Raw genomic sequence first — 25852 nt, forward strand, 5'->3', positions numbered from 1 at the left:
TTGAGGTGGTCTTAGCAGAGCAGCTGCTGGCTAGACAGGTGCTAGGCAGGCTCAGGCAGATGGTACCTTGGTTGTAGAAGGATACAGGCTAGTGCCGGAAACTTCAAGCAGACTGGTGCCGGATTACTAGAAGCAGGCTGGTGCCGGATTACTGAAAGCAGGCCGGTGCCTGATTACTGGAAGCACGCTGGTGCCGGATTACTGGAAGCAGACGCAAGGTACAGGATGTTAAAAGGTAACGGACCCAGAATACAGGATACCAACAGGTAACGGTCTCAGGATACAGACAGGTAACGGCCTCAGAATACGGAATACCGACAGGTAACGGACTCAGGATACAGAATACCGACACTTATACACTTATAAAGCCCTGGGTGTGCAGGGATAGGCTGGTGTAAAAGTGTTGTGAACACGCTGGCCCTTTAAGAAAAAGCAAGAATGCGTGTGTGCACCCTACGGGCACAGAGCAGGAGAGGAGGCAGGGAGCAGAGCACGCCAGCGTCTCTGAGAAGGGAGAGGGAGACGCCAACAAGCATGAAAAGACCGATGGCCGCTGGGAGGACAGAGATGCCACCGGTCAGTGGCCGTCGGCACTACATTCAGTACATATATACTGTACCAGAAGCAAGCTCAGTACATAAATACAGCACCAGAAGCAAGCACAGTACATAAATACAGCACCAGAACAAAGCTTAGTGCGTATATACAGCACCAGAAAAAAGCTCAGTACTTAAATACAGCACCAGAACAAAGCAAAGTACATAAATACAGCAAAAGAACAAAGCTTAGTACATATATGCAGCAACACAACAAAGCTTAGTACATATATACAGCACCATAACCAAGCTCAGTACATATATACAGCACCAGAACAAATCTCAGTACATATATACAGCACCATAACAAAACTCCATATCTCCATATTTGAACAGCCTCCTCGCGATCTCACAGGCTTTTGCGTGTGAGATTTCACTTGGGCGCTCATGAGTTGGCCGGTGATGTGTTATCACCATGCCAACACATGTTAGCCGGGGGCGAGCACCACTCATCCCATTTTACGAGTGTACCGACAGGGTTTAAATATCCCTGTGTCGGTACACTCAGGAGAGCAGCCTACCTCCCTCACCAGTCCACTGACGAGGAGCAGCTGGGACCTGCCCTCACCACTCCACCAACGAGAGCTACTTACCTGCTCCCCAGCTCCACTACGGACCGGCTCACCTCTCCTGCCTTCTGCTCCCCGGCTCCACCAACGGACGCTCCCAGTAGCAATTAGACTAAGTACCTACATGCAGCGATAGCTGCATGTAACCCTTTCTTTCCTCATGGACAAACGAGCATTCATACCTCTCTCCCCCTACATTTATCCCTTGCTTTTCCCCCCTACACAACGAAGTGGTGCCCCTGAGTTAACCCTTTACCACCTGCCTACACATCCTCTTGCCTAGTTAACCCTGTACATACCTACCTGACAACCCCTGGTTAACCCTTTACCTACCTGCACATCACATCCCCTGGTACACATCCCTTGTTAACCCTTTCCCACCTGTCTGCACATTCCCATTGTTAACCCTTTACCTGATTATCCCCTGGTAACCCTTTGTCCTTTACCTCTCTTGTTAACCCTTAGTGTACAGGGACAGTTATACTTAGGAAGGAGCGGGACAGAAATAGTGAGTGAGTGTGTATGTATTGTAAGACAACGCATATATGTATGTTCAGGTAAGTGGGTTTAGGTAACTGGCTCATGAAACGATATATATCAATAGCACTGTCTGATGTTGACTGAATAAACAATTTTTTTTATTGCCTATTGCAGTGCTGCAAGATCTTCTTTTGAATATACATATATATATATATACATATATATATATGTATATATATATATATATATATTCAAAAGAAGATCTTGCAGCACTGCAATAGGCAATAAAAAAAATATATATATATATGAGACACTTCCTTTTACACTTGGCATAGATGACATTTGGCACAGATGACACTCTCGACTCTGACACTAGTGGACTCTAGAGAGGCCGGGAGCTTCATATACCAGGCCTTAGTAGACCGTCTCCTTCGCAAACACACTCCAGTGCATTGAAATTCTGGAGAAATTCTTCAGTGTGGACCTCACTGTCACCTTAACTGTCTGTCTGTGGTTCATTCTGCCCAATCTCCAGTGCCTCGGTCGCTCCCTGGTCTGCCTCAGCAATATGCCTGTTATGCAGACGTGTTCAGCAAGAAGGAAGCTGAGATCTTGCCTCCGCATCACCCATACGACTGTCCAATCGAGTTGCTTTCTGGGACTTCATCTCGTGGATAGGTATATCATCTCTCTCTGCCCGAGACCCAAGCCATGTCGGCATATGTCAAGGAAAACCTCGAGAGGGGGTTTATTAGAAAGTCAACGTCTCCAGCCGCAGCTGGATTTTTCATCGTAGGGAAAAAAGATGGATCCCTCCTACCCTGCATAGACTATCGTGGTCTGAATAAGATCACTGTCAAAAACAAGTACCCCTTGCCGCTGATCTCTGAGCCCTTTGACCGTATTAGTGGAGCCAAGATTTTCACTAAGTTGGATCTCCGTGGGGCTTATAACGTGATCCATATCCGCGAGAGTGACGAGTGGAAAACCACATTCAACACTCGAGACAGTCACTATGAATATCTTGTGATGCCCATCGGTTTGTGTAATGCTCCAGCTGTGTTCCAGGAATTTGCGAACGATATACTCCGGGATCTGCATGTCTGCATGGTGGTTTATCTGGATGACATCTTGGTCTACTCACCTGATCTGACAACACATCGGAAACATGTTCGCCAAGTACTGTCACGGTTAAGGGGGAACAGCCTCTACGCTAAAATGGAGAAATGCATTTTCAAAATAAATCCTTGCCCCTTCTTGGGCTATATTATCTCTGATCATGGACTTCAGATGGATCCACAAAAGGTAAAGGCTGTTCTAGATTGGCCTTGTCCTCAAGGTCTTCGTGCTATACAGAGGTTTCTGGGTTTTGCGACAGATAGTTTATCCCGAATTTTTCTTCGCTTACCGCTCCCATCTCAGCCCTTACCAAAAAGAGAGCCAATGCAAAGGATTGGCCCCCTGAAGCTGAATCTGCATTCTCAGAGCTTAAAAGGTCCCTCACTTCTGCCTCCGTTCTACACCATCCAGATGTCTACAGTTAGTTCTCGTTGAAGGTTGACGCCTCTTCCATTGGTGCTAGAGAACTCCTCTTCCAAAGGGAAATGCTGTCTCCGGTGGCTTTTACCTCTAAAATCTTCTTGGCAGCAGAGAGGAATTATTCTATTGGAGATTGTGAGCTTCTAGCCATAAAGTTGGCCCTAGAAGTGTGGGGACAACTGTTGGAAGGATCGGCACACCCAGTTGTCATTTATACAGACCACAAGAACATTACCTACTTACAATCAGCTCAACGACTAAATCCATGTCAAGCCAGGTGGTTGCTTTTCTTTGCTAGGTTTAATTTTCAACTTAATATTCGTTTAGCGGACAAAAACGTGAAAGCAGACACGATATTCCGATTATTTGAGACAACTGACCAGTGGATTTACAGCACATCAATGGCCCCTCACATATAATATCTTTTACTCCTCTGCAGATCAAAGACATTCCTCCAGGGAAAACCTATGTCCCTATAAGCTTGTGGAGGGGATTATTAATACTGAATATGGTTACTAGCCTGCAGTTTTAAGCCCAGGAATATTTTTGAGTTTTTTAAGAACTAATGCTCGCAAAGGCTGAAGCATCGTTCCAGCTGCCAGCATCGATAATATACCAATGTTGCTATTTCGGCAATCAAGCGCAAGAAGCGCCAGTATTTATGTATTGTGTCGCCATGGACACGGAGACTCACTGACATCATCGGTCACGTGGTTGACTTTTGACAAATCATGAGTATACGTATACAGACTTTGTGTCATGCTCATGACTACAGAGACACTCTCTCCAGATTACTGGATGGGCAGGATTTTAAAATTGGATACTGCTCCGCTGCAGATGTGTGAAGCTTAGTAGGGGGATGTGCTTTGCACCCTTTACCGGCTATAAATACTACCGGTTTCTAAAGTGATCGGTACCGTCACTTCTGAACTTAACGTTTGATGTCCACACATGGCGTTGCACCAGTCACTTCCTTTACACTTTTCAGCATAATATCATGTCTTGGGGTCATAACTAGCCCACTATTTGCGTTTAGTCTTCCTACTAAACATCATGGCTGAAACATATGGGCCTGTGTAACAATATTTCACAGGTTACCTGTATCATGGTTGACCCATGCATTCATAGATCTCTGTGTATCTTTCTGTGTAAATATATGATGTGATGTTCCTTCCGGCGCTTTCTTTGCATTTGGAAGGTGTTGACCACACTATATCAATTCTGTCTTTTTGAAACAATGTGATAGTCCCTCTTGCGCCATCTTTGCATGTGAAAAGCTTTTTCACCACACTGTATCAATTGTTTCTTTATTTTTCTGAAACAACTGTGTGCAACTTTTCATTCCCTGAACCTGGGAATCCTCAGGAGAAACGCGTAGGAATATTTTAACTATATTTGCCTTTGATCAGCTGTTATATTATTAGGTGTTTTTTGATACCTAAAGTACATTTACATTTTGGCTTACACCATGTTACTTTAAGTAAAAATCCAATGTTTGAACGCCTGTCTACTGTTAATAATAATACCTCTAAGGGCACTATAGTAGGGACAGTTTGCGTTTATCTGGGATGGTGCTCTTATCTGGTTAAGTGTTAGTAGGTCATACTAGGGCCCTGATGGCTTCCCACTTCCACCTCAATGCCAACTAGTCCTATATCTCTTAGTGTCAGGACATTATTAAAGTGTAGCTAAACATTCAACAAACTTCTGACATGTCATAGTGACATGTCAGAAGTTTGGATTGGTGGGGGTCCGAGCACTGAGACCCCCCCACCAATCGCTAGAACGAAGCAGCTGAAGCACTCGTGTGAGCGCTCAGCTGCTTCGTTTCTGTTCGGCTTTTTCCGGAAAGCCGATGTATCGGAATATGGGCTCATAGACTTTGTATTGAGTCCGTACACCGATACATTTATTTCCAGAAAAAGCCGAACAGACACGAAGCAGCTGAGCGCTCACACGAGCACTTCAGCTGCTTCGTTCTAGCGATTGGTGGGGGTCTCCGTACACAGACCCCCACCAATCCAAACTTCTGACATGTCAGAAGTTTGTCGAACGTTTAGCTACACTTTAAGCTCAGCTGTTTACGTAACTCCATCAGAAAGTGTCCGGGAAGCTGCGGGAACCAAACAAGGTAGAAGGGGCTTCAGGAGGCCACGTTCTAGAGACCCGCATCTATCAGACATTTATGGCATATCCTGTAGATATGCCATAAATGTCCAATGTGGGAAAACGCCATTAGGGCCTGTCCACACTCTGCGGAATTGCGCCAGGAAAAAACGCAGCAGAATATAGTAGCATCATAGTGGATGAGATTTAACAAATCTCATCCACATACTGCGTAGAAATTCAGAGCAGAAATTAACCATCGGTGCGTATTTTTCGGACCGCAGCATGTCAATTCCTGCTACGGAAAGTGACCAGAATTGATGGGTTTTTCAGAGAAGATGTCTCTATCTCCTAACATTGTGAAAAACACAGCAAAATACGCACCATTTTCTGCCGTAAAAAACGCAAGAAATTACACGTTTTTGCCGCAGCAGAATGTCTGCGTTTATCAATGGAATTGCTGCAGAAATTTTCGTCAGCAATTCCATTGTGTGTAGACAAGCCCTTAAACAGGCCTTCTCCTCTGCCTTAGTTCTCCATAGACCGAAACTCAACAAACTATTCAATCTTGAAGTGAATGCCTCATGAGTAGGAGTAGGCGCTGTTCTTTTACAAGGTAAAGTCTTTTGCTGTGGGTTTTTCTCCAAGGCCTTCTCCGCTGCTGAGGAAAAATATGACAACAGAGAAAGTGAACTCTTGCATATCAAATTGGCCCTTGAAAAATGGAGACATTTGTTAGAAGGGGCTCATCATCCCAACACTTTTTTCACCGACCACAAAAATTTATTATACCTGCAGACAGCATATCGACCTAATCATTGTCAATGCATGTTGGGCTTTGTTCTTCTGTAAATTTAATTTCTTCCCCCATTATCAAACAGCTGACAAGAGCATGAATGCATATGCCTTGTCTCACTCCTTGGACCCTGAAGATCAATATCCTGTACTTTAATTCATCATTGACCTTAGTCACTTTTTTCCACGTTTCTGGACGAAGTTTTCAAAATCCCTCCAAGAAAATCTTTTATTCCTCCTAATCAAAGAAAGCAAATTCTCCATCAGTCTCATTCTTCCAAGTTTACCGGTGATCCAGGCATTTGGAAAATGTTAGATTTAGTCTCTAGTCATTACTGGTGGCCTTCTCTGTCCTGGGACGTAAAAAATATTACTTGTGTACAAAATAAAGCTTCACACCAAAGGCCTGCTGAATTAGTACATCTATTGCCTATTCTGAATTCTCCCTAGACTCATATCGCTATAGAATTTATTACTGACTTACCAAGTTCTTCTGGCTGTACTGTGATTTGGGTCGTGGTTGACCGTTTCTCAAAGATAGAACACTTCATTTCACTTTCTGACCTTCCTTTTGCTAATCGTCTGGCTACTGACTTGATTAAACATATTTTACGATTGATTACCGCATGGACTCGCTAAGCATATCGTATCCAATAGAGGAGTGCAACTCAATTCAAGGTTCTGGAGAGCACTCTGCAAGTTACGTGAAGGGGTTGTCCACACACAGAGCGGTTTCTCATACTGATGACCTATCCACAGGATAGTGTAGCACGCGTGGTGGAGACCCGAGAAGGGATGGGAAAGGTATAGGCCCACAAAATGGCTGCCGGCTGGGCTCTCAGTGTGGATCACGCTGGCTAACAGGGGGTTTGCACGGTTTAATGAAGATGTCAGTCTCTAAATCCCCCGGGACACTCCTGGTGTCTGCTCCTGTCCTGATGGTGTTTTGGGGGTGTCCTTTATGCTAGCTGTGCAAAGGAAGACAGGAGGCCACACAAAATGGAGATACAAGGTCCTGTGATAATGTCAATCTACAACACAGGAAAGTGCAAGTATGGCTATAGTAGTCTACCCTGCTGCTACAAGCGGTGGATATATGGAATATATGCTATATAGGGCTTTTCTAACCCAAATCAGTACCTCTTTATTCTGTCCGGCTCTCTGGCTCTTTTCCCAATTCCTGGGTTTACTTTGCTTCACAGATTTTGTAGTCAAAGGCCCTTGTAATGTGATATCTCTCTCTTTTTCCTGCTTTTTCTCCTCAGTAAGCTGTCGTCAGAACTGCTACATGCTGATTTACTACTGTTCCAGCAGAACTGGCAACTACTCGCTCCAACTGCCCCTCTGAGGGGGGAGGCCCCACTATATATAAACTAAACTATATATAAATAAAAGTCCTCCCACTTTCTGGAAACTTCCAGGAAAATACCATCTTGCATAACATAACATCATAAAATACATTTCCAACATATTGTCTATCAAGCAGGGTCTTCAAGGACACTACAATAGGTCATCAGTATATGATCGGCGAGGTTGACACTCGGACACCGCACCGATCAGCTGTTCTGGCTGCCTCCGGGCCCCGGATGCTATGCAGTGGCCGGTGTCAGAAGCAGATGGCTCCAGTCACAGTATAGCAGCCGTGCTGTAGTACTGAGGCTGTGCTCCTATTCGACACCGGCCACTGCATTACATTCGGTGCCTGGAGGCAGCCAAAACAGCTGATCGGTGCAGGGTCTGGGTGTCAGACCCCCACCGATCATATACTGATGACCTATCCACAGGATAGGTCATCAGTGTGAAAAACCGCCCTGTGGCCGGACAATCCCCTCAAGTTGGACTTGTCATCTGCCTATCACACTCAATCTAATGGACAAGTGGAACAGATAAACCAGGTTCTGGAGAACTTTCTTAGGTATTTCATATCTCCTCTCCAAGACAACTAATGTTCTCCCTTGGGAGGAGTTTGTCTATAAAAAACATACTTGGGAATCCACACAGTCATCACCTTTCCTCTTGGTATATGGGCAGCATCCGAGAATTTCTCTACAAGTTCTAATAATTTCTGAAGTTCCAGTAACTAACCTTTCTCATGCTAAATTCTCATGCATTTGAAAGGTCATGCAGGAGGCCAACAAGTCTATAAATAAAGCTGTAGCCTGCTTTAAGAATTCCTCCACAGTTTTACCCTGAAGACAAGGTCTGACTGTCCCCACTGTTTTAAGTTGGCTCCTCGGTTTTTGGATCCCTTTGAAACATATCTCTGCCTCTTACAAGCTCTGCCTCCCTCAAACGTTGAAAATACCCAATTCTTTTCATGTGTCTCTTCTCAAGACGCTGGTTCTAAATCACTTCTCTAAGAAGTCTCCTCATTCTCCTGCCCCACTAGTACTGATACAGAATATGAGGTCAACAGGATTCTAGACGTCAAGAGGTGTAGGAGGGAAGCTGTTGTACCTCGTTGATTGGAAGAACTTTGGAGGAGAGATCCTGGGAACCTGAATCGAACATTGCTGCTCCAACTCTCCTCAGAAAATGTCTGGCTCCTGGCCAGCGCCGCTCCACTTTTCCAGTCTCAGTTGCTGGAGGCCTTTCACGCTGCCGGCGCTCACATCCAGGCTTGGCTACTGCTAGGGCATGCGCGGTTGACTCTTCTATTCCTAAATGGCCAGCGCGCACCAAAATCCACTCAGGTTTCCTGGGTATAAAAGGTATCCTCCCATATGGCTCCAGTGCTTGAGCAATTAGGTTCTACACTAGCTTGCTGGTTGTTCTCTGCATCAAATTATATTTCCTGTTACTGACTTCTTGGCTGAACTTTTGTCCATTACTGACTGCCACCTGCCCTGATCACTTGCCTATTAACTGTGACAACCCTCTGCCGCCTGCCCTGATCACCTGCCTATTAACCGTGACAACCCTCTGCCGCCTGCCCTGATCACTTGCCTATTAACCGTGACAACCCTCTGCCGCCTGCACTGATCACTTGCCTATTAACCGTGACAACCCTCTGCCGCCTGCCCTGATTACTTCCCTATTAAACGTGACAACCCTCTGCCTGATCACTTGCCTATTAACCGTGACAACCCTATGCCGCCTGCCATGATCACTTGCCTATTAACCGTGATGACCCTCTGCCATTTGGCTCTGCTAACCGTGAGGGTTTGTCTGCCACTTGCTCTAATCTGTGCTATACCTGACCCTGCATACTGTCTGCTGTTTCTGTACCACGCCTGTGCACATCGGCCATTGCCAAGGGAGACTACTCAGGGGGTAGCGACCTCGGGATACTTGCAGCCAAGCCCATATCTTCGTATGGAGGTAAAGGGTGAATAGTTATCCCTTAGACCCCGCTCTCTAGTTTAGCCCAACGCCTAACTCCTTAGTAATACAGTGGGTCCACACCATCCTCTGTTGACCCCATGACAGTCACTACTTCCACAGCCTGTGACATGTACACACTAAATGGGGACTAAGGCTATATACACATGATAGTGAAAATGATGGCCATTAATACTTTCATGGCCGTTTTGCACCAGTGTGTCTCCAAATTTTCATCCATTTCAAGTCCGTCTGACCGTTTTTAATGGCCATTTGTCATCCGTTTTTCATGGCCGTTAAAAATACGGATTTCATTTGTCAGGGTTTTTTGTCCCAACACACTGCAAAAAAACAGTGTCCATGTAGATAGTGCTGAAATGCCCCTGTAGATAATGCCCACAGAGATAGTGCCAGTGCCCACATAGTGACACAGTGCCCATGTATAGTGCCACACACAATGCCCATGTAGATAGCGCCACACTCTCTTGAAGACAGCACCATACCCTCTTGAAGATAGCGTCACACTCCCCCTATAGATAGCGCCACACCCCACCCTGTAGATAGCGCCATTGTGCTCCCTCTAGGAGCGGAATCCCCCGCCAGAGCGTCACATATATGGACAGTGACGTCAGGGGCTCTGGGATGCCGCTCCAGTTGGAGTGATTGGCGTCACTGTCCATATATGGAAGAGTGGAAACCCCGGGTCGGCAATGATCTGGCTGGGGATTCTGCCCCTAGACGGAACCCCAATAGTGCTATCTACAGGGAAGGGTGTGTGTGCGGTGCTATGTACAGGGGGTATGTGGAATTCAGGTAGAAGCTTTGGCTATGATAGGGTCAAGCTGAAACAGCTTTAGCGTATAAACGCTAAAGCAGGAGGGGCTTTGAGCGCTGGGAACTCGACAGTCCGCTAGCTCAACGAGAAAGCGACAGCGCGCGGATGAGGAAGAAATGTCACGTGATCACCAGAAAGCATGTGACCTTTTACGTCATCCCTACCAGAAGTCATTTCATTCTGTCCCTGAGAGAGCGGCAGCACTGCATTCTATTCTGCAGGCGGCTCACACGAATAATGCAGTATGACACCACGAATAATGAATCGGGGAGTGGCCAGGGCGCGTACAGCTGCTTCCTAGTGGAATCAGGTGACCTTCTCTCCCGGCTTGTGATTGGCTGAGGGTGCGGCCCTGCTGTGGACACGTCACTGACAGACAGAACAGGCTGCAGGAGAGAATCAGAAGCACGGTCTCCGCATTCATCTCACACTCGTCTCATACAGCAGCCACCATGCCTCTCCAGTTTCAGCTGTGCCCCGGCCGTATGGTGGGAAACGACTACCCCTGCTTCATCATAGCTGAAATTGGGCAGAATCACCAGGGAGACGTAGAGATCGCCAAGAAGATGATTCGCATGGTTAAGGTAACAGAATCTGGCATTCCGCTATGCCACACGACTTTGTCGTAATGTGACACGACAAAAAGTAAAGTAATGGCTATGTTATGACTTCATATGTACGGTGCCAGGACACATGTTGGCGCTCCTCTGCAGTATGTGCCCCCTGTGCCATGCTCTGTGTACAGCAATGCGTGAATGAATGGGTTTATCAGTCCTATGATAGATCTACTGCAGATGCTGATTTGTGCCACCCTTTCTACAAGCAGTATTGTGTTGGCACTAAGAAGATCTCGCCCTCTCTTTTTACTAGGTAGTGTGGGTGGTAGGAGAGGTGGGAGTGGGTTTGAAGAGATTGCTGCAAGATTTATGCCAAAGTGTAGGGGGTGATGCATCAGCCATCATCCTCCGCAGAATTAGATCCCCGTCTATTAGAATTCCATTACATGTGACCGTCCAGAATGGTCATTTAGAATTACCCCATTGTTTTACTGCCTGTCCCGTTTTACTAGGATATCTCCGATTTGAAAAAGTTAAGGAAATGGTTAACACTCCCTTTTCCCTGGTACAGATGTAGTAGAGCTGAGTATGTCATCTAACACTCATGGGTTGCATTGTTTTATGTTGATAACTCTCGGACATAGCATGTGAACGTGGCAACCAATCAGAGGGCTTAGTGGTCATGTGTTGTATTTCTGGCGTTATGACAAATACAGCTCCTCAGAGCTGAGCCCTCTGATTGGCTGCAGTGTTGACATGCTATGTGCATGTAAGCGATCGCCGGGAGCGTCAGTGCTGGATCGCCAGGGGAAAGGATAAGTAAGTACTTCTTTTGTTAATGAAATTGATTTGCAGCCATTGCAAAAAAAAAAAAAAATCAGAACCCAGATAACCCCTTTTTATAGTGTATCTCCAAAAGGGCTACCAGTTCCGATTTAGGAAGGGCTACCATTTGTCAGTTGAGTATTAAGAGACCGACCAAGACCGACACTCTGATTTCTGCCCCCGATGTGTGGTTTGTTGTGCTCAAATTGGGCTAATCTTCAGGTTGTTTTTTTTCATGGGGGAATGAGTAGCATGCTACTTATTCTCGCAAAAAAAAAACAGGGGAGTGGGTGTGGTAGGGGGACTAAGAGCCTGTATTTTTGCATCCTGTTGAAAGGATTTGTTGTGTTTTGTTTTTTTGCTTAAATTTACTCTTAAAACAGGATGCAGCTGGACACAAAAATAACGCAGGTTCCTTTTTCCTTGTACAATAGAGGCGGATAGACGTCCTGTTTTAATGGGAACCTGTCAGTAGGTTTGGAGTCATTAAATCACCGGTATGTCATTATGTAGATGGGGTTTACTGTTCTAAAAATGTCCATATCAAAATTTTGTTTCGGCAATCATTCGTAAAATAACTTACACGGTATGGAAATGAGTCCGGGAGCGGCATCGCGTGCCTGAGCTAACCGCACATGAAGCCGAGGACAGAACACTGCGCATGCGGGTAAGTTATTTGACTTTCTATTGCCTAAACCTCCGGTTTCGACCTGGGCAGGTTTGGAACACTAAACCCCAGTTGTATAATGAAATATCGGTGGTTTAGTCGGTCTCCTCCTGCCCTTCCCATGAATACTGTCAACTCTTAACCGAGTCCACTGTATTCTTTGCTAGCTGCTATTAGCCAAACGGCACAATTTTTTTTTTTTAGGAATAATAGTTCAGTCGACCTGTACCAATAATATCCTGCCCTTTAAAGGAACAGTGTCACGAAAGAATTTTTTTTTACATCAGTTTGATTTTAGTGTTTTATTAAAAACTTTTATATTTGTTTGTGTTTTACTTTTTTTTATTTTTGAACTTTTTCTTCCCTATGGGGGCTGCCATTTTTTTTTTCCATACATGGAATACGGCACATACAGTCCCATCGTGAATGCGAACGGGGCCCGTTCCATCCACTATGCTGTACGCCGTCTGTGTGGGAACGGCGCATGCGCCGCTCCCACACAGTCCAAGTTGAACTGTGCGACGTCCGGCGCCATTTCCCTGTAAACCGGAAGTCGCGGCCGGACAGTAAGATTACTACTTCCGGTCACGGCTTCCGGACTTGTGCACTTGGAGCGGCGGTAGCGGACGGACCGGAGGGAGCGGCGGCGGCAGGAGCAGGTAAGTTAGGTCTGTGTATGTACGTGTTTTACTGTGTGTTTACTACTGTATGTTAACCTACTACACTGTGTGTTAGCTCAAAAAATGGCGACAGTGTAGGAGGTTTGACCGTTCAATCCCCTCGTTTCTCCCGGCACTAGCCAGGATAAAGGAGGGGGGATTCTGAGAGCTCACTAGAGCGAGTGAGTTTTCTCAAATTTTGCAGCATAAAGCAATGTGGTTGCTTTACCACATGCCAATGCTGCAATTTTGGGAATTGCTCCATCTAGTGACCAGCGCTGGGAAATATAAATTAGAATCTAATTTATAATATTTCCTGACTTGTGAAAAAAATTAGAACAATGTTTAATCACCTATACACTAACTGTTTAACTAAAAAAAAATATATATTTTTTTCTAGCGTCACATTCCCTTTAAGGGTATGTTAACATGTGCCAGTTTTGTTGCAGAAATATATGAGACTGTCCCATTAGTCTGAATGAGGTTTGACGAAATCCATTCACATGCTACAGAAACATCCCCTTTCAGATGAATGGAACAGATTTTCAGTTGCAGAAATATCTGCAACAAATCTGCTGCGTGTGAATATACCCCAATAGAGAAATGAGAGCTGGGACTCCCAGGTCCCTTATGGAGGAAAAACTTGGAAGTTCATGTAGGAATATGGCATCAAACAACTTTGAAGTATAAAAAGAGGATAAGGTGAAGTATAAGAACTGGTAACAAACAACCTTGTCCAGATGAACAGACAAGTGTACACAGGGCGTGTAAAAAAAAAAAAAAAAAAAAAAAAAAAAAAAAAAAAGCAATGCAAACATGGAGAACAAACACATAAAAGAAAAAAGCTAAATTGAATAGATAGTTGACACTAAGGCTGGATTCACACGAGCATATTCGGTCCGTAAAGGACGGAACGTATTTCTGCCGCAAGTCCCGGAATGAACACACTTCAGGGAGCCGCTCCTAGTATTATAGTTATGTATGACGCTAGGAGTCCCTGCCTCGCTGCGGGACAACTGTCCCATACTGTAATCATGTTTTCAGTACGGGACAGTAGTTACACGGAGAGGCAGGGAATCCTAGCGTCGTACATAACTATGATGCTAGGTGCTCGGCTCCCTGCAGTGTGTTCGGTCCGGGACTTGCGGCCGAAATACGTTCCGTCCATTACGGCCGTAATGTGCTCGTGTGAATCCAGCCTAAACGTTCCATACACCAGGCGATAATCTCCTAGTACATGAATTGTAGACAACCCTAAGGCCCCATTCACACGAGCGTGAATCACGTCCGTGTGCTGTGCGTTGAAACAACGCACAGCACACGGACCCATTGATTTTAATGGGGCCGTTCACAAATGCGTGATTTTTCACGCAGCGAGAGTCCGCTGCGTGAAACTCACTGCATGTCCTATATTGGTGCATTATCACGCACCTACCCGCCCATCGAAGTCAATGGGTGGGTGAAAACCACGTACCGCACACGGATGCACATGCGTGTGCGTTACGTGATTTGCCCATCAATTCAGTTGAAAATAATAAAAAGATGTGCTTTGCGAGTGCGTGAATAACGAATGATAAAACCAGCGCCACCCAACCTTCCATACTAAAAACTTAATTAATAAATAAAGACCAAAGGACAATGCAGATGGAATAAAATGGCTGCTTTATTTATTAAGGTGTTAGATAATAAATAGAATAAATATGAAACTTGTAATACCAAATATTTTCATAAATATTAAAAACCAATAAATATTATACCAATAATTCATGACCTTGTCCACCCATAAACTGGGCGACTAACCCCCCCACTAACAAGATACCGCGACAATAAAAGGGAGGGGGGCGGGACGGGGCGATGATGATCTTCTTCATCCAACTCGGACAGGCAGCAGACCACTCCAAAACCTGGGAATATATATTCAAAATTCCCGCCTTTTTACCAAAGGGAACCAATGAAAACAGATTTTCCCGCCACATAGGAATTTTCCAGAACCTGTGCGTGCCAAGACCAAGTGGGTGGGGCACCATTGACCTGAACCTGACCTCATACAGGCAAGTACCAAATAAGAATAGGGGAAAAAGAGGGTTAAACCGAATGACCTTTAATTAATGACCATAAAAGGAACTGAAGGAAAACAGGAGGAAAAAAGGGGGGGGGGGGGCGACGTGTTACCATGAGGGGCTACGCTGTAAACAGGCGAATAGCCCCTATTCATGCCCCTCGCAAAGCACACTGATGCATAACGCAACACACGGACCCGATTCACGCGCATGAATCTGATACGCTCGTGTGAATGTGGCCTAACTCACTGAGACTTTGCTGTTGGTTGCTTAAAGAGGCTCTGTCACCAGATTCTGAAACCCCTATCTCCTATTGCATGTGATCGGCGCTGCAATGTAGATAACAGTAACGTTTTTTTGTTTTTTTTTAAACGTTCATTTTTGGCCAAGTTATGAGCTATTTTATATATATATATATATATATATGCAAATGAGCTTTGAAATGGACAACTGGGCGTTTTTTTTTCGTTATGTCCAACTGGGCGTGTATTGTGTTTTTAACTGGGCGTGTTTCCGTGTATGACGCTGACCAATCAGTGACCAGTCAGCATCATACACTCATCTCCATTGATTTACACAGCAGCGATGTGCAGCCACATAAACAGAGATTAACGTTAATCAAGTGTCCTGATAATGAATACACATGATCATCCAGCCTGGACGTCATGTGTATTCATTATCAGGACACTTCTGAATCTTTTCTGTGAGATTCCAGCAAGCCACGCGTAATCTCGCGAGATTACAGAGGTAAACGAGATTTTGTTTCACTTGCTGGAAATCTCAAAGAAAAGATTCAGAAGTGTCAGGATTCTGAATACACATGACGTCCAGGCTGGATGGTCATGTGTATTCATTATCAGGACACTTGATTAACGTTAATCTCTGTGTAATGTGGCTGCACATCGCTGCTGTGTAAATGAATGGAGAGGAGTGTATGACGCTGACTGGTCACTGATTGGTCAGCGTCATACACGTAAACACGCCCAGTTAAAAACACAATACACGCCCAGTTGGACATAACTTGAAAAAAAACGCCCAATTGTCCATTTCAAAGCTCATTTGCATATATATATAAAATAGCTCATAACTTGGCCAAAAATGAACGTTTTTAAAAAAAACAAAACGTTACTGTTATCTACATTGCAGCGCCGATCACATGCAATAGGAGATAGGGATTTGAGAATCTGGTGACAGAGCCTCTTTAAGAAGAACATATAGTCACTATGACTATCTTCTATAACGCCTAATCGGCCACGTTCACATGCAAGACGCTGTTGAAATTCACAAGAAGGCTCTGTGTGACCAAACTGATGTAAGGGGAATGCAGAAACCAGGTCAATGGCTGACCCTAGGGAAACAGGAGGTAGTCGTGTGGAGCAGGCATCCCGGCAAGGTTCCAGCAATTGAGAAGCAGTTCTCCGGTGTTGTGGTCGACAGGCTTGTAGGAAATCCATCCACGCCCTCGTGTGGCTAGTAGTGGTACTGGTTGTTGATCTGAGAATTGGTTTTGCAGAAATCTCTCAATCTTTTTAAGGCTGGGTTTCCACAGTCCAGATTTGCTGCAGATTTTGCATGTATGTTTTTTAATCCAAAACCAGGAACGGAACAGAAAAAAGAAATATAAATATTTAAATAAATTTTAGGTCTGCTCTCCTGGATCAGATTCTGGTTTTGGCTTACCAAATGCAGGCAAAATTTGCAGCAAATCTGCACTGTGGGAACCCAGCCTCATGCACACAACAGTGTGTACCGTCAGTGATCCGTGGGAAGATAGGACATGTCCCATCTTTCCACGGATCGGAGAATCGGGTCTGTTTTCACAGACCTGATTCCCCTGCTAATGTGAATGGGTGAATCGGGTGTCACTCGTGTGCAACTGCATTTAGACTTCTGTTTATACCTAACACATCTAATCACAAACTTCCATGCATGAATGATAGACTTTTTCAGCAAAGAATACTTTTCCTCCCCTTTTTTTTTAATTTTTTTTAATTTTTTTTTTTACAAATTCTTGTAATGCTAGTGTTCAGATCTTTTTGTAAATGGGCCTTTATTGACCCTTCAGGAACGACTTTAGATTCAGATTGCCTTGTGTGAAAAGAACGGTAAATGTATACACCAGGGGTCAGCAACCGTTCGCACTCCAGCTGTTGTGAAACTACAACTCCCAGCATGCACTGACTGCCAAAAGCTTTACTTTTCCAGCAAAAGGCTATCAGGGCATTCTGGGAATTGTAGTTTTAAAACAGCTGGAGTGCCAAAGGTTGCTGACCCATGGTATACACTGACTCTGGAATAGCACAACTCACAAGAGGAGTGGTGGGCGTACTCCCATTTCCATTTGAAGGTTTTGGTGCTTAACAGTAAGCGTATGTAAACACAGCCGAAAAATCGAAAGCATAAAAAAAGGCCGAAGAAGTGCATGTCACTTCAGCCGTTTTTGGAGCCGTTTTTCATACTCTATAGAAAAACAGCTCTAAAGACGACCGTAAAAAACGCGACTTTGATTAAAAAAACTTCTGAATATCAGGAGCGGTTTTCCTTTGAAAACATCTCCGTATCTTCAGACGTTTTTTTATTTTGTGTGTGCACATTCCCTTACTGGTTCCTTATGTCATGACTAAATTTGTGCCAGTTAGGGTATGTGTGCACACCAGATAAAAAAACGTCTGAAAATACGGAGCTTTTTTCAAGGGAAAACCGCTCCTGTCTTTCAGAAGTTTCTTTATTCAAAGTCGCTTTTTTCGCGGCGTTTTTTTAACGCCCGTTTTTGCAGCTGTTTTTCTATGGTCTATGAAAAACTGCTCCAAAAACGGCCCAAGAAGTGACATTCATGTCTTTTTTTTGTGGCCGTTTTGAAAAACAAACGCCCCGTCGGAACAGAACACCGTTTTTCCCATTGAAATCAATGACCAGATGTTTGAAGGCGTTCTGCTTCCGAATTTTCAGCCGTTGTTTTTTTTTTTCGGGACGTTTACGGGCCAAAAAAACGGCTGAAAACCCTCCGTGTGAACATACCCTTAGGGTATGTTCACAAGCAGCAGCTTTGCTGCGACTGAGCATGCCATACATGTGAAGCAAGTGGTTTCTGCAGCAGGTGTGTGGATTTCTGCAAATCCCATTCGGGTAAATGGGACAGTCACATAAATTTCTGCTTCGTGTGAACATAGCCTTTCAAGTATTGCTAGGGTGGAATGGGTCCTCCATTATGGTGTACTTACGTGGAGCGGCTGGCATCCAGTGACCGCTTGGTGACACCCATGAAGCATCTGGCTATTTTGACCATGCAATGCAGCGATGACCTACACTGATGTTGATGGCTAGCCCACCTATGGAAGGTAGTACGGATATTTCAATGTAGACCGCTTTTCTTAAGTGTTCTTCGGGAGTGTAGTTATTGGTTCGCCTTCATGATGAAAAAAAGATAAAAACAATGAAGACTCAGGAACATAGGTAAATAGGCAATTAAAAACCGCCAAACAGTCCACTCATTTCTTAGCAGTTTTGGGGTAAAAGTTCAGGCGGTATTCAGTTAGAGCATTTATTACGTGGCTACTAAGAAAATGAAAGTGGCTTTTCCGTCATTCCAGCTGGCTTCAAAATCTGAGTACGGAAATGTCGTTTCAGGAAACTTGTTGGGATAAGGGTAGGGACACGCACGTAGCTGCCCCTGTCTGGCCGAGAGGAAAAATACATGTATTTAAAGGGGTATTCTTAACTAAAAACATTTATGGCGTATCCACTGGATGTGCCATAAATGTCGGATAGATGCGTGAGGCAACTGTGGGACCCGCATCGATCTGGGGAACAGGTCCCGTGTCTATCAGACATTATGCATAAATGTTTCAGTTAAGAATCCCCCTTTAAAATTGTGCTCACAAACCTTTCCTATACCAGGGCAGTAGCCTCTGTCTAAAAAAATAAATGGATATACCGTTGCACAGGACTGAACCATGGGCTATACCATTCTACTGTGCGGACAGGTCAGCTGCACTGATATCAGAAAGGTATGAGAACAGATTTTGTTTTATTCTACAAACAAGTAAAACTATTTTCAAAACGAAAATTTTTAAATTGGACAACCCCATTTTATTTTTCGTGTTTACTTTTTTATTTTTACACCATGTTCTTTTTGTACTACTTGTTTGAATCTTTTTAGGGATTTATAGGAAGTCTAGCGCAATCGAAAAAACACAAAAAATAATAGGCACCAGAGGCAAATTTTTAGACATTCCTGATTCCTGAGATTTCTACAGCTCTGAATTATTAAAAATTTCCTTTGCTTGTTTAGGGAGTGCCTAGCCCAATCAGCCAATGTGTTTATTCTAGAAATCGCTGAGGAAGGTTGGGACACGAAGGCCCAGTTCACATTGTGTTGTTTGGTGCTGACTTTGACTTGGAAACTGGGAATCCGCTCAAAAAACTATCCAAAATCGCCATCTATTGATTTCAATGCGAGGTAGGTTCTTTTACCCCGGCGCTCATGGGCGGCAGAAAAAAAACGCACCATTTTGGTTAGAGCATTTTTGACAAAAAAAAAAAAGTGCCAAAGGATTGCTTTTCAAAATCCTTCTCAAAAATCCTGAAGGAAATTTGTGAACTGGGCCTTAGGGGTGAAGTTATCAACCTTTCTACACCAGTTTTTTTTTTTTTTTTTTTGTTTTGTTTTCCACCCTCAGCACTTTTTGAAAAGGAGGTGTGGCAGGGTAGAGGCCTATGCTGGCACTCGTACCTTGCCCCCACTTTCCCTAGAAGACTCCAACCTCCCTCCTCACCATCATTTTACTACCCCTTCCTATCAGGTTACCCCCCCCCCCCCTTGGATAATAAAAAAAGAAAATATATGGCTGGTCACCTTACCGCTCCTTCTCCCCTCTGGGTCCCCTCAGTCTCTTGCTACCGGCCGCGGCTCATACAATATACTGACGCTGGGTAGCTTCAGGACGTTGTAGGTGATGCAGCTTGCTGAGGGCACCTGAAGGGGAGAAGCGAAGAGGAGCGTTTAGGTGACAGTACATATATTGGGGGTGGGGGAATGGTTGGCACAATCTTTGCGCCACAGTTGTCGCACGGGCAGTGGAGAGATGCAACAGATTAAGAGGCGTGTCGAATTTTACTTCACCTGAGCAGATAGCTAAGATTGGCCTATGAGGCTTAATAATCAATTAGAACGTGGCCTTTATTATGTACAAATTGTCAAAAATTGAATAGTTTTCCAGTTTTATTGTTTGCTAATGCTGTTTGACCTACACAAGTTCTTTAAGACCCGACTAGAGGTGAAGCTCTGTTGGATCTGGTCATTTCTAATAATGCAGAGCTTGTTAAACCTCGGTAACAGTGATCACAATATAGTTACATTTTACCTATACTGTAAAAAACAAACGCAGGCTGGGAGGGCAAAAACATTTAATTTTAAGAAGGCCAATTTCCCCAGGATGAGGGCTGCAATTCAGGATATAGACTGGGAAGAACTAATGTCAAATAATGGAACAAATGATAAATGGGAGATTTTCAAATCTACTTTGGTTAGTTATAGTGCAAAATTTATTCCTGTAGGTAACAAGTATAAACGACTAAAATTGAACCCTACATGGCTTACACCTTCTGTAAAAAGGGCATTTGAAAAATACAAATCTGAGGGTACAGCTGTAGCCTTTTTAAATTTATAAAGCGCGTAATAAAATCTGTAAAAATTTAATAAAATTTAGCAAAAATACAAAATTAAAGGCGGGTGGCCAAGGATAGTAAAACAAATCCCAAAAATTCTTCAAGTATATTAGTGCAAAAAAGCCAAGGTCTGAACATGTAGGACCCCTAGATAATGGTAATGGGGAGTTGGTCACAGGGGATCAAGAGAAGGCAGAGTTACTAAATGGGTTCTTTAGCTCTGTATATTCAGCAGAAGAAAGAGCAGCTGATGTAGCCGGTGCCAGTTTTGTTAATATATCAGTTGATATACTGAATTGGATGAATGTAGATATGGTCCAAGCTCAATTAAATAAAATAAATGTGCACAAGGCCCCGGGTCCAGATGGGTTACACCCTAGAGTTCTTAAAGAACTTAGTTCAGTTATTTCAGTCCCCAACTTCATAATATTATTTAGAGATTATCTCGTAACTGGAATAGTGCCAAGGGACTGGCGCAGGGCAAATGTGGTGCTTATTTTCAAAAAGGGCTCTAGGTCTTCTCCGGGTAATTATAGACTAGTAAGCTTAACATCCATAGTGGGAAAAATGTTTGAGGAGCTATTGAGGGACTATATACAGGATTATGTGACAAAAAATAGTATTATAAGTGACAGCCAGCACGGTTTTACTAAGGACAGAAGTTGTCAAACCAACTGATTTGTTTTTATGAAGAGGTGAGCAGAAGCCTAGACAGAGGGGCAGCTGTGGATTTAGTGTTTTTGGGCTTTGCAAAGGCATTTGACACTGTCCCCCCATAGACGTCTAATGGGTAAATTAAGGACTATAGGTTTAGAAAATATAGTTTGTAATTGGATTGAGAATTGGCTCAAGGACTGTATCCAGAGAGTTGTGGTCAATGATTCCTACTCTGAATGGTCCCCGGTTATAAGTGGTGGGACCACTATTATTCAATTTATTTATTAATGATATAAAGGATGGGATTAATAGCACTATTTCAATTTTTGCAGATGACACCAAGCTATGTAATATAGTTCAGTCTATGGAAGATGTTCGTGAATTGCAAGCGGATTTAAACAAACTGAGTGTTTGGGCATCTACTTGGCAAATGAAGTTCAATGTTGCTAAATGTAAAGTTATGCACCTGGTTACGAACAACCTGTATGCATCGTATGTCCTAGGGGGAGCTACACTGGGGCAGTCACTTGTTTAGAAGGATCTGGGTGTACTTGTAAATCATAAACGAAATAACAGCATGCAGTGTCAATCAGCTGCTTCAAAGGCCAGCAGGATATTGTCGTGTATTAAAAGAGGCATGGACTAACGGGAAAGGTATATAATATTACCACTTTACAAAGCATTAGTGTGGCCTCATCTAGAATATGTCGTTCAGTTCTGGGCTCCAGTTCATAGAAAGGATGCCCTGGAGTTAGAAAAAATACAAAGAAGAGCAATGGAGCTAATAAGGGGCATGGAGAATCTAAGTTATGAGGAAAGATTAAAAGAACTAAACGTATTTAGCCTTGCAAAAAGATGACTAAGGGGGGACATGATTAACTTATATAAACATATTAATGGCAAATATAAAAAATATGGTGAAATCCTGTTCCATGTAAAACCCCCTCAAAAAAAAAGGGGGCACTCCCTCCGTCTGGAGAAAAAAAGGTTCAAGCTGCAGAGGCGACAAGGCTTCTTTACTGTGAGAACTATGAATCTATGGAATAGCCTACCGCAGGAGCTGGTCACAGCAGGGACAGTAGACACCGCAGGAGCTGGTCACAGCAGGGACAGTAGATGGCTTTAAAAAAGGGTTAGCTAATTTCCTAGAACAAAAAAATATTAGCTCCTATGTGTAGAAATTTTTACCTTCCCTTTTCCCATCTCTTGGTTGATCTTGATGGACATTTGTCTTTTTTCAACCGTACTAACTAACTCTGCTTGGTTTTCAAACCTGGCAAAACTCAAGATGTTTTATTGACATGTTAATGACCTGACTTTCAGTATTGTCATATGATCTCGTTGGTTGCCGTGCGCAGCTACTCCACTTTTGCTTTACACCAGTTTTGATACATCTTCCCCCTGTATTTTGCAGTTCAAGTAACGAGCATCTCGTTATTTCACTGCGTTCTCACATCACTAGGATCAGTTTGTCACTGCCACAGCCCAATCCGAGGTATTACAAAGCATTTATTTAGGAATTTCCGCCCATTCTTCTATTGCTGAACTGCTTGATAGATTTTTAGGCATGGGCTACTTGTCTTAGATCCCACGCTTCATCTCTTTTGAGTTCCGGTCAGCACCGTCCAAACTTCCATTTGTGTCCTTTAAGCCATTAATATGCTCTTTTTTTTTTTGGGGGGGGGGGGGGGGGGTCATTGTCTTGCTGGTACAGTTTCTTCAGTAATGGAGGGTAGTCTAGTTCCTAAGGAAGTAAAGAAACCCACACAATCGCACTACCACCACCACCCCAGCAATCTGTAATTGTAGCCTGTAATGGCAACACTAGGTTTGTTACATCTTCTTTGAAAATACCACAGTGGACCCCTTTATTAAGTCTATAGTACCAGTCAGAATTCATTGGGATCCGTTTAAAGATGACCAGTCACCTCTCTTGACATGTCTATTTTAGTAAATACCTGTGTTTCAACACTTGTGGAGCATCTTTTCTTAAAGAGGCTCTGTCACCAGATTATAAGTGCCCTGTCTCCTACATAATGTGATCGGCGCTGTAATGTAGATAAGTGGTTTTTATTTTGAAAAATCATTTTTGAGCAATTTTAGATTTATGCTGATTCGTTTCTTAATAGACAACTGGGCGTTTTTTTTACTTTTGACCAACTGGGCGTTGTAAAAAGTGTATGACGCTGACCAATCAGCATCATACACTTCTCTCCATTCATGTCCATTTGTATTCACTGCACAGCGTGATCTCACGAGATAACTCTGTGCTGTCACATACACCCATATTAACTTTACTGAAGTGTCTTGAGAGTGAATAGACACTGCCTTCAGCCAGGATGTGATGTCTATTCACACTCCTGACACTTTGGTAAAGTTTTTGTGGGACTTGCTCACGCAGCACAGCGTGATCTTGTGAGATCACGTTGTGCTGTTACTCACAGGGTGATCTTGTGAGATTGTGCTGTGATTAAGTCCCACACAAACCTTACAGAATAGACATCACGTCCTGGCTGGAGGAAATGTCTATTCACTCTCAAGACACTTCAATAAAGTTAATGTGGGTGTATGTGACAGCACAGCGTGATCACTCTGTGCGGTGAATACAAATGGACATGAATGGAGAGAAGGGTATGACGCTGATTGGTCAGCGTCATACTCTCCTCTTTTTATAACGTCCAATTGGTCAAAAGATAAAAAACGCCCAGTTGTCTATTAAGAAACTAATTAGCATAAATCTAAAATTGCTCATAACTTGGTGAAAATTGATTTGTTTTTCAAAATAAAAACCACTGTTATCTACATTACAGCGCCGATCAGGTTATGTAGGAGATAGGGCGCTTATAATGTGGTGACAAAGACGCTTTAAAACTCTGTGTTCTGTTCCCCTGTTATTCCCCCTAGAAATTGAAGAACAAAGCCTTATCCTTCTAAATCTGGTTGCTGGATTTGTTCTCCTGTCTAGTATACGAAGCACACAGGATTTGACTAGATTTGCCCACTCTTACTCTTTTCTATTGATGTTTTTGGGAGTTTTTAGTCTGACTCCTAAGGTTGTCCACTCCTGTTCATGTAGAATTTTTGAGACCATTTGCTGTGCTCCACTTGGTTCATGTCCTCTATATATGTTTACTGACTTGTCATTCTGGGGTTATATGAATGTGTATATAAATTACTTAATATGAAGTGACTCAAAAAATACAAACCTAAAAAACAAATTGCTTAAAAGGATAATAACCAAACTGTACCCTGATACATGTGGGCTGCGTCATATCACTGCTGCTAAGCAAAATAGGAACACTTAATGGTTGTGTTGTATTTGCCAATTTTTTATATATATCTCTTTTTATTTTTTTCTTGGCCTGTAGCCTTCTACAATAAGAATGTCCTGTTGAGTTATAAAACCATCTGTAATTAATTTTATGCAGACGCTCAAAATCCTGCTTACCGAGTGGGTGTAGCACAGTCAGCATGCAAATATATGATCTAATGAAGTGGTTTTGGAGAAGAAGGCTCTGTAAGGGTAAAAATGTGGTTTACTTTATTTGTAGGCTTTGTTGAATTCGTCCCATTATTCATTTTCTCTAATAAATATGTTCTAACGGTCAATTTAAACGTATACAACATATATTAAACGTAACCTGAACCGAGATAAGGGCAACATATTACAGGGACAGGTGCATTCTCCTATTAGTCAAATCGGCACAAAACAATATAGGAGCAATCAAAGAATACACCGGACTTAGTTATGTGTCCCGTGTATTCATGAGGCGAGCACTCTCCCATGCTTTATACTGCTTGTTTAGATTGGTGGCTATGTATTTCAACAAGCCCACCATAAGCTAGCCAGGGTGTTAGTGCATGGATAGGATTCTTATAAACTTCAAACCACTAAACCATAAGTGAGAAAGATATATTATGAGGTAACTGCCAACCATATACTAAGGAATATTGGCCTCTTTGAGGGGTAGGTGGGAGGAGGGGGGGGGGGTCAAATTTAGCTGAAATGGTTTTTCGGCTGTCATGTCGCATTTGCAAAGCCCCAGAGGGACCAAAACAGTGGAAACCCCCCAAAAGTGACCATTATTTGGGAAATTACACCACTTAACTCTGGGTATAGTGAGTGTTTTGACCCCACAGGTCTTTTGCAGAATTTATTAGAATTAGGTCGTGCAAATCAATATCAACATTATTTCCACTAAAATGTTGAATTTTTTTAATTTTCACAAAGAATAAAGGAGGGAAAAAAAAACAACATTTGTAAAGCAATTTCTCACAAGTACAGCTATACCCCACTTATAAATAGTTTTTTATTATAAATTAATTAATCCTTTCTGGACTGATCCATTTTTTGCTTTTTCTTTTTATTCTCCTCTTTCACTCCCCGCCTTCCAAGAGCCATAACTTTTTTTTTTTTCTCCGTCAATAGTGATGTGAGGGCTTATTTTTTGCGGGAGGAGTTGTATTTTCTATTGACACCATTTAAAGTACCATAAAATGTACTGGGAAACTGAAAATA

General features: G+C 43.3%; 1 protein-coding gene across 1 annotated transcript in view; it reads left to right on the top strand.

Annotated features, from left to right (window-relative positions):
• The first annotated feature begins 10432 nt into the window (after positions 1-10432).
• The window catches only part of NANS (N-acetylneuraminate synthase), a 31064-nt gene continuing 15644 nt past the window's right edge, over positions 10433-25852 (top strand). The window contains exon 1 of the mRNA XM_075825541.1: positions 10433-10825. Within this exon, the coding sequence (XP_075681656.1) occupies positions 10694-10825 (132 nt within the window). The 5' untranslated portion in view covers positions 10433-10693. The remainder of the gene's footprint in view (positions 10826-25852) is intronic.

Source organism: Rhinoderma darwinii, chromosome 1 (assembly GCF_050947455.1).
Source record: "Rhinoderma darwinii isolate aRhiDar2 chromosome 1, aRhiDar2.hap1, whole genome shotgun sequence".
Classification (NCBI taxonomy): Eukaryota; Metazoa; Chordata; class Amphibia; order Anura; family Rhinodermatidae; genus Rhinoderma; species Rhinoderma darwinii.